Source organism: Dasypus novemcinctus, chromosome 3 (assembly GCF_030445035.2).
Source record: "Dasypus novemcinctus isolate mDasNov1 chromosome 3, mDasNov1.1.hap2, whole genome shotgun sequence".
Taxonomy (NCBI): domain Eukaryota; kingdom Metazoa; phylum Chordata; class Mammalia; order Cingulata; family Dasypodidae; genus Dasypus; species Dasypus novemcinctus.
The window spans coordinates 147573328-147589529 of NC_080675.1; the positions used below are offsets into that span (position 1 = coordinate 147573328).

The window sequence follows — 16202 nt, forward strand, 5'->3', positions numbered from 1 at the left end:
ATTGGTTAGAAATGCAAATTCGCAGGCCTCGTGCTGGATTGACTGAGTAAGAAGCTGTTGTCGACCCAGAAGTCTATTTTAACAAGCTCTCCCAGTGTGGTTCTGATAGACACTTAAGATGAGAACCAGTGCGCTGGTCTTTCCATTTCTCTGATCTTCTCATTTTCAGAAAATCATTCCGTCCACTTGAGCTTACATACTCCCAAGACCACCACCCTAAACCTATTTCAGATCTACTCTAGGAGACTTTGCAAAATCATCTTTTTCTTCCTCTTCCTTAAATATTAGTCCTTGGGGTTCTGCCTTTACCCCCTGTCTCTTCTCATAAATACACATACATTAAATATATGTATAATGTATCTTCATAGTCATACATTGGAAATTTCCCAATTTGAATCTCTAAATCAGCTCTCTCTTTAAAGCTTGGGATCTATAACTCTCATAGCCTATACACATCTCTACATGCATATTCCACAAGCTTTATCATATCCAGCCTCACTACCATTGCTTCCACCATTGCCATCAAACTTAATCTTTCTTCTTGCTTCTGAGTATCAAAAAAATGACACTAGATGTTAAAGGTTGCTTAAATTAGAAACCTTGATATCCCTCATTCTTTACCGCTGCATATCCTGTAGTCAGTGCCGCATCCTAATAACGTTTAAATTCATCCATTTCTCTCTAATCTTATTGCCATTAACTTGGTCCAGGCTATCATCCTCTCTTAGCTGGAAAGCTACATCTGTCTCCAGATTACTTCCCATATACCTAGTTTCATCGTCTTTCTATTCTTTCTTCATAAATGGCTTCCATTGTCCTACCTTGCTTACCTATGCAGCTTCAACTTTTGCCTTACATTTTCTCAAATTCTATTTCTAGACACTCAAAACTTTGTTTCCTGACGGTATTGTACCTTTAAAAAATAATTATTTTTTATCTCCCATGCCCCATGACTCCCTTGTCTGTCTGCTCACTGTTTCAGCTCAGTGTCTGAGCTCATTGTGTCTGCTTCTTTCCTGCTCCTCTTCTTTAGGAGGTACTATTAACCGAACCCTACACCTCCCATGGGAGGTGGGTGCCCAACTGCTTGAGCCACGTCTCTTCCCAGCTCCTGTCTGCTTGTTGTGTCTGCTTGTCTTCTTTAGGAGGCACCGGGACATGAAACCAGGGCCTCTTATGTGGGAGGCAGGATCCCAACTGTTTGGGCCACATCTGCTCCTCAGTATTGTACCATTTATTTGGGATTGATTTAAATTTTTTTCTCTACTGCCTCCTGGCTTTCTCACATGCAATACTTCCTTCCTGTTTTATTCTTTTCTCTTATTAAACTACTTATCCTCTTATTCATTCTTCAGGTCTCAGCTTAAATTTTAATTATGGTTTGGGTAGACATCCAAAGAGCTCATTAGCTCCCCCTATTTTCCATACCATACACTATTGTGATTGCCTATATTCCTGCCTGTTTTCTTTCTTGGGCTAATAGTTGTTTGACAGCAGAGAACCTATTTCTGCTGACTCTATCCTTTGCTTATTTCCATTCGGATACATGGTTCTAAGCTTGGAAATACTACACCGAAAATATTTTTTCACTCATCATTCAGTGCTTTTTAGACTCTTAAATTCTTGAGAGTAGTGATTGAATGGATTCACTTTTTTTTATTCCTTGAAAGCTGGCATATAGTAGGCATGCATCTTTGAATAAGTAAGTGGATATACATTATTCTCCCTTGCCCTTTATAAGCATATGTCATCATTAGAAATTTCAGTGATAACTTTGTGCTCTTAGGCTAAATGGGGCTCCTCTACACATGGCTCATTGTAGCTATGCTTCATAAGTCAGGAGGGTAACAGTATACTTTTAGAATATTGTCTTTGTCCCACTATTTCTCCTTGATGCTTTCATGAGGTTAATGAATACCTATTTTTCTAAATATATATTACTTATGAACAATTAAATGCCATCTACTTAACTATTTTCAGCTGTATCTATTCTATTCTAGTAGTTAATTGGTTTTTTAAGTAGTTGTTTAGGGCCTAGATTTCTCTTACCATATACAGCCTCTAGTAATTTTAGAAGGATGATAAAGGTAACTTGTATCTTAAGTCTTTCATGACTTTCAAGTAGTATATTTATTTTCATCTTGTGATTAGTCAGTGTTTCTTTTAACACAGTTTCAATTCTGATATTCTGATTATCTTGGGAGATGTGGCTAAAAATTGATGTGATTTATTTCTTTTTTTTTTTCTTTTTAAACAAACCCATTTTCTTTTCTTTCTTTTTTTAAAAAGATTTATTTATTTATTTCTTGCCCCTCCACCCCAGTTGTCTGTTCTCTGTGTCTTTTTGCTGCGTCTTCTTTGTCCGCTTCTGTTGTTGTCAGTGGCATGGGAATCTGTGTTTCCTTTTGTTGCGTCATCTTGTTGCGTCAGCTCTCCATGTAGGTGGCGCCATTCCCGGGCAGGCTGCACATTCTCATTTCACACTGGGTGGCTCTCCTTACGGGGCGCACTCCTTGCGCGTGGGGCTCCCCTACGCGGGGGGCACCCTTGCGTGGCACGGCACTCCTGTGCGCATCAGCACTGCGCATGGGCCAGCTGCACACGGGTCAGGGAGGCCCGGGGTTTGAACCGCGGACCTCCCGTGTGGTAGACGGATGCCCTAACCACTGGGCCAAGTCCACTGCCCTGATTTATTTTCATATATGGGTTTTAGAAACAGACAAGCAGAGGGTATGGCAGGAACTTAGTGCCAATCACTTGTAACAGCATTATGCCAAATACTTCTTTTTTTAAAAAAAAGATTTATTTATTTCTTCCCCCCCACCCCCTGTTCCCCTTCTCCCGCCCTGCTGTTTTTGCTGTCTGTTTTGTCTTTTCATTTTCTCTCCTCTAGGATTCTCCTAGAGATTCCTAATGTGGAGATAGGTTCCATGTCAATTGTGCCACCTCAGTTCCTGGTTTTTGCTGCACTTCACCTTGACTCTGCCCTTGTCTCTCTTTTGTTGCATCATCATCTTACTGCAAGACTCACTTGCACAACACTGGCTTGCCACATGAGCACGCTTTATCTTCTTCTCTTTCACCAGGAGGCCCCAGGGATTGAACCTGGGTCCTCCCATATGGTAGGCGGAAGCTCTGTCACTTGAGCTACATCTGTTTCTCCCAAATACTTTTTTAAAACCTTTAAATGATGAGAATTTGTTAACCTATATGTTTATAATGTTATGGCTATTAAGTTTAGAATCAAATAGTTGAATGGACCCAGAGGGAAAAATGTAATCCTCTTAAGTCTGTGATGCTCCAAAGAGAATGTTCCAAGCATCCGAGTCAGATGATCATTTTTTGCATTCCATCAGTAACCTTAAAAATCACAGATGGGGTTGTGAAACTACCTAGACCTTTAGTAGTTGAGTGAAGTCATATGGTGTATACCAAAAAGCAAGAGAAAAACTGAACTTTCATATGTGTGTTAATCATATTGCAATAGAGCATCACATCTTGTACAGTGGAAAGCATCATTCTCATTTAATTATAATAGGCTCAATTTGCTACGTATTGCTTTTGTTTTGTGTTTTTAATAAGTCCTAAGACATTCAATAAAGTGTGTGAAGAACACTGATCTAATGTGTGTTTATTTTACCATTACCTAGATTAAGGTATAGAATTTTTGTAGAACTCATGATGCATGTTGTAGTGCTCTTGTGAGTCAGTAACTATCTCAACACTGAAACATCTTTATCCATCAGCTAGTTTTGCCAGTTTTTTTTTTTAAGATTTATTTAATTTATTTATTTCTCCCTGCCCTCTTGATGTTTACACTTGCTATTTCTGTTTGTTGTGTGCTTATTTTCCTTTTAGGAGACACTAGGAACCGAATCCAGGACCCCTCCCATGTGGGAGGGAGATGCCTAATCATTTGAGCCCCCTCCATTCCCTGCTTTGTTGTATCTCATTATGTTTTCCTCCTTGTAACTCTTGTTACTTCAGTTCTCCATACCTGTCTTGTTTGGCTTCTTTTTAAGAGGCAGAGGAAATCAAACCTGGGACCTCCCATGTGGTAGGCAGGAACTCAGTTGCTTGAGTTGCATCCAATTACCAGTTTTGCTAGTTTTTTAAACGTGATTGAAATTGAATTGTGTACCATGAACTCTTCTTTGCGTGTGACTGCTTCAGTTGACATAATGCCTCTGAGTTCTGTGATATTGTTTGGTATATATTTTTTTATTATTGTTATTGCCTTGTGGTAATTTTTTCTCCTGATGATAGACATTTGGGGTTGGTTTGTTGATTGGTTGACTTTTTTTTTTAATTCTCTCCCCACCTCCCCACCTCCCCACGCCACACCCCCTTCCTCCCCTGTTATCTGCTTTCTTGTTTCCTTTCACTGTGTGTTCTTCTGTGTCCACTTGCATTCTCGTCAGGCAGCATGGGAATCTGTGTCTTTTTTTTGTCGCATCAGCTCTCCATGTGTGCAGCACCACTCCTGGGTGGGCTGCACTTTTTGCACAGGGCAGCTCTCCTTGTGTGAGGCAGCACCGAGCATCGGCCGGCTCACCACATAGGCCAGGAAACCCTGGGTTTGAATCCTGGACCTCCTGTATGGTAGGTGGATGCTCTATCAGTTGAGCCACATCCACTTCCCTGGTTGACTGACTTTTGAAGACTGAAAAAGCTGCCAAGAATAATATGATATGTATCTTTTGGTGGGCATGCATTAATTTCTCCTGGGTGTATTCTTAGGAGTAGGATTTTTAGTTTTAATAGATACTGTCAAACAGTTCCGAAGTGGTAGTATCTAAACTCCATACTCCTTCTAGCTATATATGAGACTTTAAGACCTCACCTATACTTTTGTATAGTCAGTCTCTTTAAAATTTTAGCCATTCTGCTGGAAGTGTAGGGATATTTTATTATGGTGGTTTTGTTTTGTTTTGTGATACCAGGGACCAGGGATTGAACCCAGGACCTCTTATATGGGAAGCTGTTGTCTTTTTAAAAAATTAATTTGTAAGAATTCTTTAAATATTCTGACTTGACTTCTTTTTCAGATATATGTATTATAACTGTCCTTTGCCAGTGTGTGGTTTTCCTTTTCTTTCTCTCAGTGATTTATTTTAATGAATAAAAATTCTCAATTTAATGGAGTCTAATTCATCATTCTCCCCCATTTATTATGATTGCTACTTAAGAAATATTTGCTTATCCCTAGCTTGTGTTTCTTTTTAAGGCAGTACATGGAGAATTTATGGAGAATGCTTTGGAAATATGAGACCTTCAACTTGTGTGTTTCAGAGTGAATAAATTCAGGCCTCTTGTTTCTCCATAAGGAAAGAAAAAAGCATTGGCTTTCACATTCTAGTTAGGAAATTAAGCTCAAAAGTTATAAAATATCATCTTTTAAAATATGCCATGGGGATCAGTGCTAAATTCACACTGAAATTATTTCCTAGTTTCACTGAAATGCAAAATGAAACAATTTGTCAGGTTTTCCTAGTTATTAAGGAAAAGTAGTTAGGCGTATACTAAATTATTAATTTTAACTTTTAAAGATGTTCTTGAACTATCTAAATATAAACTAACAAATTGAAGGGGTGGCAGGAAAGGATCATTATAGGAACATTATAAAGTAGCTTGTTTTATAGGGCATTATAAAGTAAAATGTCTTTGGCTTTTACTCTTAAGATAGAGCCATGAGAGGGTTTTGAGCAGTTGGGTAACATAGAGAGGATTGCTCTGACTTTTGGTGTTAAAAAAAGGAGGGAGATTGGTTGGAAGACTATTCCAGCAGTCAAGATGAGAGATGATGGTGATTTAGACCAACAGAGTGAGAAATGGTTGATTTTTGTATATGTTTTCAAAGTAGTCATTGTTAGTTATGAGGTATGAGAGCAACAGACGAATCGAGAATGACTGTGTGATCATCTTGACCTTTGATCATGATTAGATGACTTCAGATGACAGAAAATGTTATATTTATTTTTATAACTAGAAATTTGAGCAATGATTTATTTATAAAGATGTTGGTCACATTGTCATAACCCTCCTTTCCAAATGTTCAACAGTTGGACAATGGTGAAATGTAATACAGCCATTAAAAATGATTTGTGGGAACAGATGGGGTACAAGCAGTTGAATGCCCGTCCCCACATGGGAGATCCCAAGTTTGGTTCCTCGTGCCTCAACAACAACGAAAAACCGGATTCAGGGAAGCTGATGTGGCTCAGCGGTTGAGCATTGGCATCCCACGTATGAAGTCCTGGGTTCAATCCCCAGCCCCAAGATTATAAATATTTGTGAATTATCTTAATGGCAGTGGAAAATGCCTATAATTATGCTAGTGAGAGAGAAAAACCTAAGATATAAGACTATATTGAATACATTCTCTTTTAAAAGTAATATATCATGCATTTTAAAAAATACATCCAGATATATAAAAACGTTGAATAGTTATTCCAGCCGATGGGGTTACAGGTGATTTTTATTTCCTTCTTTATGTGAGTGAAAGTACCCCAAAAGTGAGGTCTTATGGAAGGAGAGTGATGGGATAAGAGGCTCAAGGGATAGGTGGGGCCAGATCATAAAAACCTTTCTTGGACATTTTAAAGATTTTAATGCAGTTGGATTGTGCACATACAGTAGTTGATACAATTCTTCTTGGCTTTTTGACAGCATTTTCTTAGAATGGTGTTCACCATGAAACTAATATAATTCAGGCATCAGAGTTCCTTACTTTCATGGGCCTCTTTAAGCTCTAAAAGATATTAATTATAGTGTGTTCTACATGGAAATGGGAAACCAGGTTGCAATCAGTAGCATATATGGAAAATTCATACAAGACATCTCTGAAAAAGAAGGACCTTACAAGTAAGCTTTAGTTATCACAAAACCTGAATCCATTTGTTAACATCCTTGTCAGTAACATCTCTTTCATTTTACACCACTGGTTTGTGAGGGGAGGTGGCTGAAAATTGGTATCTTTTTTTTTTTTTTTAAAGATTTATTTATTTATTTAATTTCCCCCCTCCCCTGGTTGTCTGTTCTCTGTGTCTATTTGCTGCGTCTTGTTTCTTTGTCGGCTTCTGTTGTCATCAGCGGCACGGGAAGTGTGGGCAGCGCCATTCCTGGGCAGGCTGCACTTTCTTTTGCACTGGGCGGTTCTCCTCATGAGGCCGCACTCCTTGCGTGTGGGGCTCCCCTACGCGGGGGACACCCCTGCGTGGCAGGGCACTCCTTGCGCGCATCAGCACTGCGCGTGGGGCAGCTCCACACGGGTCAAGGAGGCCCGGGGTTTGAACCTCGGACCTCCCATGTGGTAGACGGATGCCCTAACCATTGGGCCAAGTCCAAATACCAGAAAATTGGTATCTTAAAGCATGATATCCAGAGTCAGGAAAGTCTGAAAGGGACCTAAACTTGGAAATAGTAGTAAAAATAGAATAGAGTAAAAGGAAGATGGCATTGTAGTAGCTCAGGCAGGATGCAGCTCTCTTGCAAAATAGGGGAGGAAGTATAGAGTCATCCATGGGAGCCATTTGGGGGACCTGCAGACCTAGGAGGGTACTGAATGCATCCTTAGGAAGGACTGGGGAAGGAGAGATGGAAAGGAAGAAGTCAAAGGGAAAATCATGATTGGCTGCCCCTAAAGCTGGGCATGCTGCCCATCCCCCACTCCTGAGGTGAAAAGCCTTGGTAATGTGGGGCCAGGAGAGAGGGGAAAGAACATATTCCTTGCTGGGAAGAGCAAAGATGTGGCTGAGGGCTGAGTGTGGTTTCTTTTCGGCGAATATGACTACCATAACTCACTTTCAAATCCCTGGTTCAGAAGAGCTAGTTAATGGAAACTGAAAGATTCATTGCCATGGGAGGGATTGTGGAAAAGCGCCGTCTGCTGGTCAACTGGGAAAGTGAAGGAATACAAGGCTTGTTTCTCCTCCCTTTTTTCGGCACCCAAGATCTGGTCTGTGCTCCATTAGCTCCCTCACTCTGTTTCCATAACATAAAACAGGAAAAATTTTAAGTTTTAGAAAAAATCGAACCAAAAATTAAAGAAGACCTGTGAAATAAAACCACTAGGCAAGAGAGAGAAATTGATCAAGAGTAAAATCATCAACATAATCATGCCTAGAAAGCAACAAAAGCTAAAAAGCCACACTAAGAAACAGGAACATAAGGCCCAGCCAAAGAAACAATCAAAGAATCCAAATTAGAGACAGGATTTAAGACAACTAATCAGGGAAGCGGATGTGGCTCAAGCAATTGGACTCCTGTGTACCATATGGGAGGTCCCAGGTTCGATTCCTGGGGCCTCCTAGTGAAGGCAAGCTGGCCCACGTGGAGTGCTAGCCCTGTGGAGAGCTGGTGCAACAAGATAATGCAACAATAAGAGACACAGCAGACCAAGGGAGGTAAGGTGGCACAAATGATTGAGTGCCTCTCTCCTTCTCTGGAAGTTCCCAGGATTGCTTCCTAAAGAGAAAACAAGTAGACACAGAAGGACACACAGAGCAGACAGCAAGTGCAAACAATAGGGAGGCAGGGGGTGGGGAATAAAGTTTTTTTTAAGCTCTATAAACTAAAAAAATATATATAACTAATCAATGATGTACGCACAGATCTCCTTAATATAAGGAGATACAGGAAAATATGACTACAGAGATAAGGGATATTAAGATGATACTGTTTTAGCATAAAGAACAATTTGAAAGCCTGCAAAAAAAATCTTAACAACTTAAGCAAACAAAAAACATAATGGATGAGATTAAAAGTACATTACAGGGAGTGGATGTGGCTCAAGCATTTGAACACTTCCCTCCCACATGTAAGGTCACTGGTTTGGTTCCTGGTGCTTCCTAAAGAAGATGGCCAAGACAGCTGACACAATGAGCTGGTGTGGCAAGCCAATGAAATGAGGAGACACAACAAGAGATATAACAAGCAGGGAGCAGATGTGGCTTAGGCAGTCAGGTGCCTCTCTCCCACTTGGGAGGTCCCGGGTCCGGTTTCTGGTACCTCCTAAAAGAAGATGAACAGACACAGAGAACACACAACAGACGGAGAGCAGACAGCAAGTGCAAACAATGAGTTGTGGGAGATATAAATGAATCTTTAAAATAATACTTTAGAGACCTGTAACAGCGGATTTGAAATGGCAGAAGAATGAATAAGCGAAATTGAGGCCAAAACATCTGAACTTAAAAATTAGAGAACAGACAAAAAAAGAAAAGAAAAAATTGAACAGGGTCTCAGGGAATTGAGTGACAACACAAAATGCACAAATATACACATTATAGGTGTCCAAGAAGAAGAGAAAGAGAGGTGGTAGAATATTTGAGAAAGTGCAAAGTGCTGGCTGAAAATTTTCTAAACCTTGTGAAAGACATGAATATCAATATTCAAGAAGAACATCGTTCTCCTAATAGAAAAAAATCCAAACAGACCTACTCTGAGATATCTACTATTCAGAATTTCAAAAGCAAAGATAGAGGATTCTGAGAGCAGCAAGAGAAAAGTAATGTATCACTTATAAGGGGACCTCAGAAAGCATAAATGCTGATCGCTCATCAGAAACCATGGAGGTGAGAAGGCAGTGGTACAATACATTTAAGGTACTGAAAGAGAAAAACTGCCAGCAAGGAATCGTTCGTCCAACAAAACTATTCTTCAGAAATGAAAGTGAGTTTAAAGTCTTCATAGACAAAAACTGAGAAGGTTTGCTATCAAGAGACCAGATCTACAAGAGCTATTAAAGGGTGTGTAGGGTGTGTTACAGCTTGGAAGGAAAAGACAAGTGTGAGAGGACTGGAAAAGGGTATAGAAATGAAGACTTTAAGCCAGAGAAACTGAAAGGGTGAAAAGACAGGAATTAGTAAGATATGATGTAGAAAGCCAGGGGATAAAATGTACAAAGTCTTTACAGTGGTAACAGTGAGTGTTAATGGATTCAACTCCCCGATCAAAAGACATAGACTGATAGCTCATCATGCTATGTATTTGTCTACCAGAGACTGTGATGCTGGAGTGGCTATAATAATATCAGATAAAATAGACTTTAAATGCAAAACTGTTAAAAGAGATGAAGAAGTCACTATATATTAATAAACGGGGCAGTTCAACAAGAAGAAATAATAAATATTTATGCACCTGACACTTATGTTTCCTAAAATACACGAGATACACTCTGGCAAAACTGAAGGGAGAATAGATGTCTCTAAAATAATAGTTGGAAACTTCAACACACTACTCTTAGCAAGATAGAACATTTGGACAAAAGATAAATAAGAAAGCAGGGAAACGGACTTTGGCCCAGCGGTTAGGGCGTCCGTCTACCATATGGGAGGTCCGCGGTTCAAACCCCGGGCCTCCTTGACCCGTGTGGAGCTGGCCATGCGCAGTGCTGATGCGCGCAAGGAGTGCCGTGCCACGCAAGGGTGTCCCCCGCGTGGGGGAGCCCCCACACGCAAGGAGTGCGCCCGTGAGGAAAGCCGCCCAGCGAAAAGAAAGTGCAGCCTGCCCAGGAATGGCGCCGCCCACACTTCCTGTGCCGCTGACGACAACAGAAGCGGACAAAGAAACAAAAGCAGACAAAGAAACAAGACGCAACAAATAGACACCAAGAACAGACAACCAGGGGAGGGGGGGGGGGAATTAAATAAATAAATAAATCTTTAAAAAAAAAAAAAAAAAAAGAAAGCAGATAAATGAACTAGACCTAATAGATAATTGTAATGCATTATACCCTAAAGCAGCATGATACACATTCTTCTCAAATGCCCATGGGTCTTTCCCCAGGATAGACTATGTTTGGACAGACGTCAGATCTCAATAAATTTTAAAACAAAGCATTTTGTCTGATCATATTGGAATAAAGTGGAAAATTAATAGGCAGAATATGGGATAATGCAAAATTACATGGAGATAAAACAATACACTCTTAAAAAATCAGTGGGTCAAAGAAGAAATTGCCAAAGAAATAAGTAAATACATCAAGATAAATGAAAAGAAGAACACAACATATCAAAACTCATGGGATACAGCAAAGGCAGTGCTGACAGGGAGATATATAACTGTCATTGCTTATATTAAAAAAGAAGAAAGAGCTAAAATTAAAGACCTAACTGCACACCTGGAGGGACTAGAAGAAGAACAGCAAACTAATCCCAAACCAAGCTGAGGGAAAGAATTAATAAATTAGATCAAAACAGAAATAAATGAAATTGAGGAAGAAAAAAACAATAGAGAAAATGAAAAATACCAAAAGTTGGTTCTTTGAGAAGATCAACAAATTGACACTTTACAGAATAACCATTATTTAAAAACAGAAAACAACAAGTGCTGGAGAGGATGTGGAGAAATAGAAACATTCCTTCACTGTTGGTGGGAATGTAAAATGGAAGGAACATTGTTTGTAGAAGACATTTTGTTGGTTCCTCAGGAAGCTATATATAGAACTGCCATATGCTCTGGCAATCCTGCTACTAGGAATATATTCAGAAGAACTGAGAGGAAGGACACAAATATTTGCATACCAACGTTCATAATTATTCACAATTGCTAAAAATGGAGTTGACCTAAGTACCCATCAACCAATGAATGGATAAACAAATTATGGTATATACATAAGATGGAATAGTATTAGGCTATAAGAAGAAATTAAGAGGAAGCACATGACAACTGGCGGAACCTTGAGAACATTGTTCAATGAAATAAACCAGACAGAAAAGGATGAATATTGTATGTTCTCTGTGATACAAACTAAATACTGTGAGTAGACTTGTGGAGTTGGACTATGGAGTGTAGGTCATTAGGAGAAGGAATGTGGGTTGAGAAGCAGGAGCTGATGCTGTACATATGTAGAATGTTTAATAAGGTCAGTTGTAAATAAGTGATAATAAATGGAGTTGATGGTAGCATATTATTATGAGTGTAACAAACAGTTGATTTATGGATGTTATTGTGGCTGAAACAGTCTGGGGATGTTAGCGTTAGTTGGAGGAGAGCTGGAGGATAATCTAGGGACTGTTTAACTGATTTTGGCAATTTGGTTAGTAGTAAAAATACAGGAGTGTTCTACTTAAAAGATGTTAAGAATAGGGTGATATATGGCAAAAATATAACTAATGTGACTTATAGACTATAGTTAATATTGTAATATTTTTGTAGCAAAAGCAAAGAAATTACTCTATCAACGATAAAGTTAAAAAATATGGGTTTTAATATTATAAGATGAATATGATTAAGCATTTCTTAGTTTTTCTTCATTTTTTTTAATTAACAAGGAAACTTTGATCACATCAAAAAAAGAACAGAATAAAAACAATGGGGGGGGAGAGGCTATCAAAATAAAGCTGTAGAAATTCTGAAAGTAATGTTTTGATTACTACAGTTATATTTGTTGACAACATATGAGGATTTCAGCATTTTTGTTTAATGACAATTTGTATACTCAGAGATAAACAATTAAAATTGTATTTTATAAATGTAGAAAATAACCTTCCTGATAAACTTTAATTCTTTGATTTCAGGCGCCTGATCACAGATTCAAAAGTTAAGTTAAAGTATCAGCATTTAATAACCAATAGCTTTGTAGAGGTAAGTGATTTTCTTAAGGTTACCTTCCTTTCATGAAAGGGATTGTTTGTTAATAGAAATATTGCTGATTTTCTTCTACTCTCAACAGTAAGAAACACTCATCATAAACTTGAGTTATGGCTTTTATTTTTGAACCACACATTTTTTACATTTCAAAGGATTGTGACAGACCACTAAGTAGAGCTCTCTTATCTTAAGCTTTGATAATAAAATTGTTGCAGTATTCATCTTTTATTTTTCTTTATCCCTAGTGGAGAATTGTAGCAGATTATAAGTCATATCATGTTTAATCATATTTGGGATTCTGATCCTACATATTTCTCTGCTTGTTTTAAATTCCATTTCCAGTAAATCTTGTTAATTAAAACATGCTAAATTTATTTATTTTCATTGCATTTCTTTCTTAGAGCAGAAGTGGGCAAACTATGGCCTGGTGTTTTGTAAAGTTTTGTGAAGTTTTCTTAGAGCATGCTCACACCCATTTAGTCTGTGATTGCTTCTGCACTGCATTGGCAGAGTTGAGAGTTATTACAGAGACCGTGAGGCCTGCAAAGCCAAAAAGAGCATCAGTGTAATTTAGGATTTTGAAAGGTAGTTTTTATTTTTGTTATGGATTAAACTGAAGGTCAGATCTTCTAGAAAACAAGAATAATATAATTTTTAAAATAGACAGTGGACTTTTGAGGTCCTATGCTGATTATCCCTTGAGCCACATTTGATTCCATAATAAAAATACTGCAAAAGTTTTATTTCTTTTGCTGAAACTAAAATGCAGTTTTGCCTGTGGCTTAGGAACTGGTGTTTGCTCTTAGAAGCAATAAGAATTATTCTGTAGCATCTGGCTTTCTTGCATTTTATAAAAGTTACCCGGAAATAGAATCATAAACAAATCCAATAAACCCAATAATGGTCACAAAATGAGTTGTTATTTTAAAGTATCTCAGTGGAATTTTGAAGCCATGGTTCTGTTTTATAAAATCAGATCTTCAGGAGATCTGTAATTTTGGAAAAACAGTATATGCAAAAGTAGTGCCATGGAAACTTAAATATTGTTGGCAAATTTTAATATGCTCATGTCGCCATCATCCCTTTGCCCCTCAAGTGGATGCTCCCCCTTGTACTAGGAAGCAATATAAATAATTGTTTTTGTTCTAGGAAATCTTGCATCTTTTTTTTTTTCTCTCTCTCCAACCTGTTTTAGTGCAATCGACTGTTAAAGTGGTGTCCGGCCCCAGATTGCCACCATGTTGTTAAAGTCCAATATCCTGATGCTAAACCTGTTCGCTGCAAATGTGGACGTCAATTTTGGTAAGCAGGTGATTTCCTAAATTGGAATTGTGAACAAAGCTTTTCCAGTTCTACTCTTTTTCTTGGCAGTAAAATAGTACAAGAAAAATTGCTTACCTCAGACAGGGGGGTATGAATAATACTGGTTTAAAATAGTGTAATTTTCTTTTAAATAAGAAATAGAAGAAAAAGTCACTTCTTACATAATTTTCCTTAAGTTTTTATTTTGAAGTAATTTCAAACTTACAGGACAGTTGCAAAAATTATACAAAACCCATGCAGAGAACTTCAGTATACACCCACCGAGATATCCAGATCCAACGACTTTTAACATTTTGCCACATTTGCCAAATCCATCTTCCCTTTCTTCTTCCCTCCCTCTCATCCATCCATCCAACCATCCATCCACCCACCCATCCACCCATCCATCCATCTACTAAACATTTTGAGAGTAGATTATATCCATAATTTTCTTTGAACATTTAATACTCTTAAGTATTTTAAAAAACAATAAAACACAGATATGCACTTATGTTACCACTTTAAGTTCAGTTATCAAGTTCAGGAAGTTTAACATTGATAATACTGCTTAGTTTATATTCCAGGTATTTTTTTTCTTCAGATACCCCAATAATGTCCTTTTGTGTCTTTTTAGTTTCTCTCCTTTTTTTCTTTGAATGTGAAAACATAAACTTTACTATCTCATTCACTCCCAAGTGTACCATACAGTGGGATTACTCATATTAATTCACAATGTGTGTTACTTTCACCACCATTCAGTACCAGAATTTTATTATCACCCCAATCAGAAATCCTCTACCATTAATTCCCCATTCCCCCTACTCTTCTGTCCCTCCCAACCTATAATCTACTTTCTGTCTCTATGAATGTGTATATTCCTGTTCCTTAATATAAGTGGACTCATGCAATCAATAGCTGACTCTTTATGGCTGACTTATTTCAAACAACATGGTATCTTTAAGGTTCATGCATGTTGTGGCATGTATCAGAACTTCATTCCATTTTATGGCTGAAGAATATTCCATTTTATGTATATACCACCTTTTGTTCATCTTCTGATGGACATTTAGGCTGCTTTCACCTTTTGGTTATTTTTAATAATGCTGCTATAAAAGTTGGTATAATAATATCTGTCCCTGCTTTTAATTATTCTGGTTATATTCCTAGAAGTTGGATTGCCAGGTGTTATGGTAGTTCTTTGTTTAGCTTTGAGGAACTGCCAAACTTTTCCACAGTGGTTGCTCATTTCTTAAACAGATTTTCATATAAGCACCTATATGTCAACAAATTTACAGATCTGAGACAAGAGCTCAGTTCTTCTGTTTTGTCAGAATTATGTTTGGTTCTACTTTCAGATTATATCTTAGGAAATAAAAAAATTTAGTTTTGTATATTTTATTTATTTTACTGACATGTTTATTCTTAACTTTTAGAAAGATAACGTACAGGTAAATTTAGAAAGATGATACAGGGTTGATTAAGTATGATTTTTAATTTTTTCTATGACTGCTCTGTTCCAGCTTTCTTGGTAATCTGGTCCTTTGGATTTCTTTTTTTTTTAAGGAGCTTATTTATCCCCCCCCCCCCACCTTGTCTGCTCTCTGTGTCCATTCACTGGGTGTTCTTCTGTGTCCACCTGCATTCTTGTTGGCAGGCTGTGCTTTTTTTTGCATGGGGCGACTATCCTTGAGGGGCACACTCCTTGCGTGTGGGGCTCCCCTACGCGGGGGACACCCCTGCATGGCCCGGCACTCCTTGCACATATCTACACTGCACATGGGCCAGCTCACCACACGGGCCAGAAGACCCTGGGTTTGAACCCTGGACCTCCTATGTGATAGGCTCTATCAGTTGAGCCAAATCCACTTCCCCCTTGGAATTCTATAGTATATCTCTAGCCATTAAATCCTAGATTATACTTAATTGGAAATTTCCAGTGCCACATATTAGGGAGTTAAGATGTTCTTCTTTTCCTCTGAGGATCTTTTAGGAATGAGAAGCCAAATCAAGCCAACAGGCTCTGGAGTTAGAGATAGATATTTTAATGATATTCTACGCCTTTTTATCCCCAAGCATTTACAGAATTAGAATTAAACCTCATTAATAATGTTTCCACAAAGGGTAGGTAAACTAAGACATGTAATAATATGAGTAAAATCCATGCTTTTTTGATAGTCAGTTCTAAGTTTAAATGTGTATTGTTGTTGTTTCAGAGTTTACCGTGTAGTAAAAAGGTGACATCTGAATGATTCCCTACCTACTTTCAAATGTATTACTTTAAAACATTTCAGGATAGAGAATAGCAA

The 16202-nt window shown here is 38.2% G+C and overlaps 1 protein-coding gene across 1 annotated transcript in view; it reads left to right on the forward strand.

The window, feature by feature from the left end:
- Positions 1-16202, forward strand: part of ARIH1 (ariadne RBR E3 ubiquitin protein ligase 1) — a 129036-nt gene that overhangs the window by 91358 nt on the left and 21476 nt on the right. Inside the window, exons 6-7 of the mRNA XM_004463732.5 lie at positions 12522-12588; positions 13790-13896. Coding sequence (XP_004463789.1) covers positions 12522-12588; positions 13790-13896 — 174 coding nt within the window. The remainder of the gene's footprint in view (positions 1-12521; positions 12589-13789; positions 13897-16202) is intronic.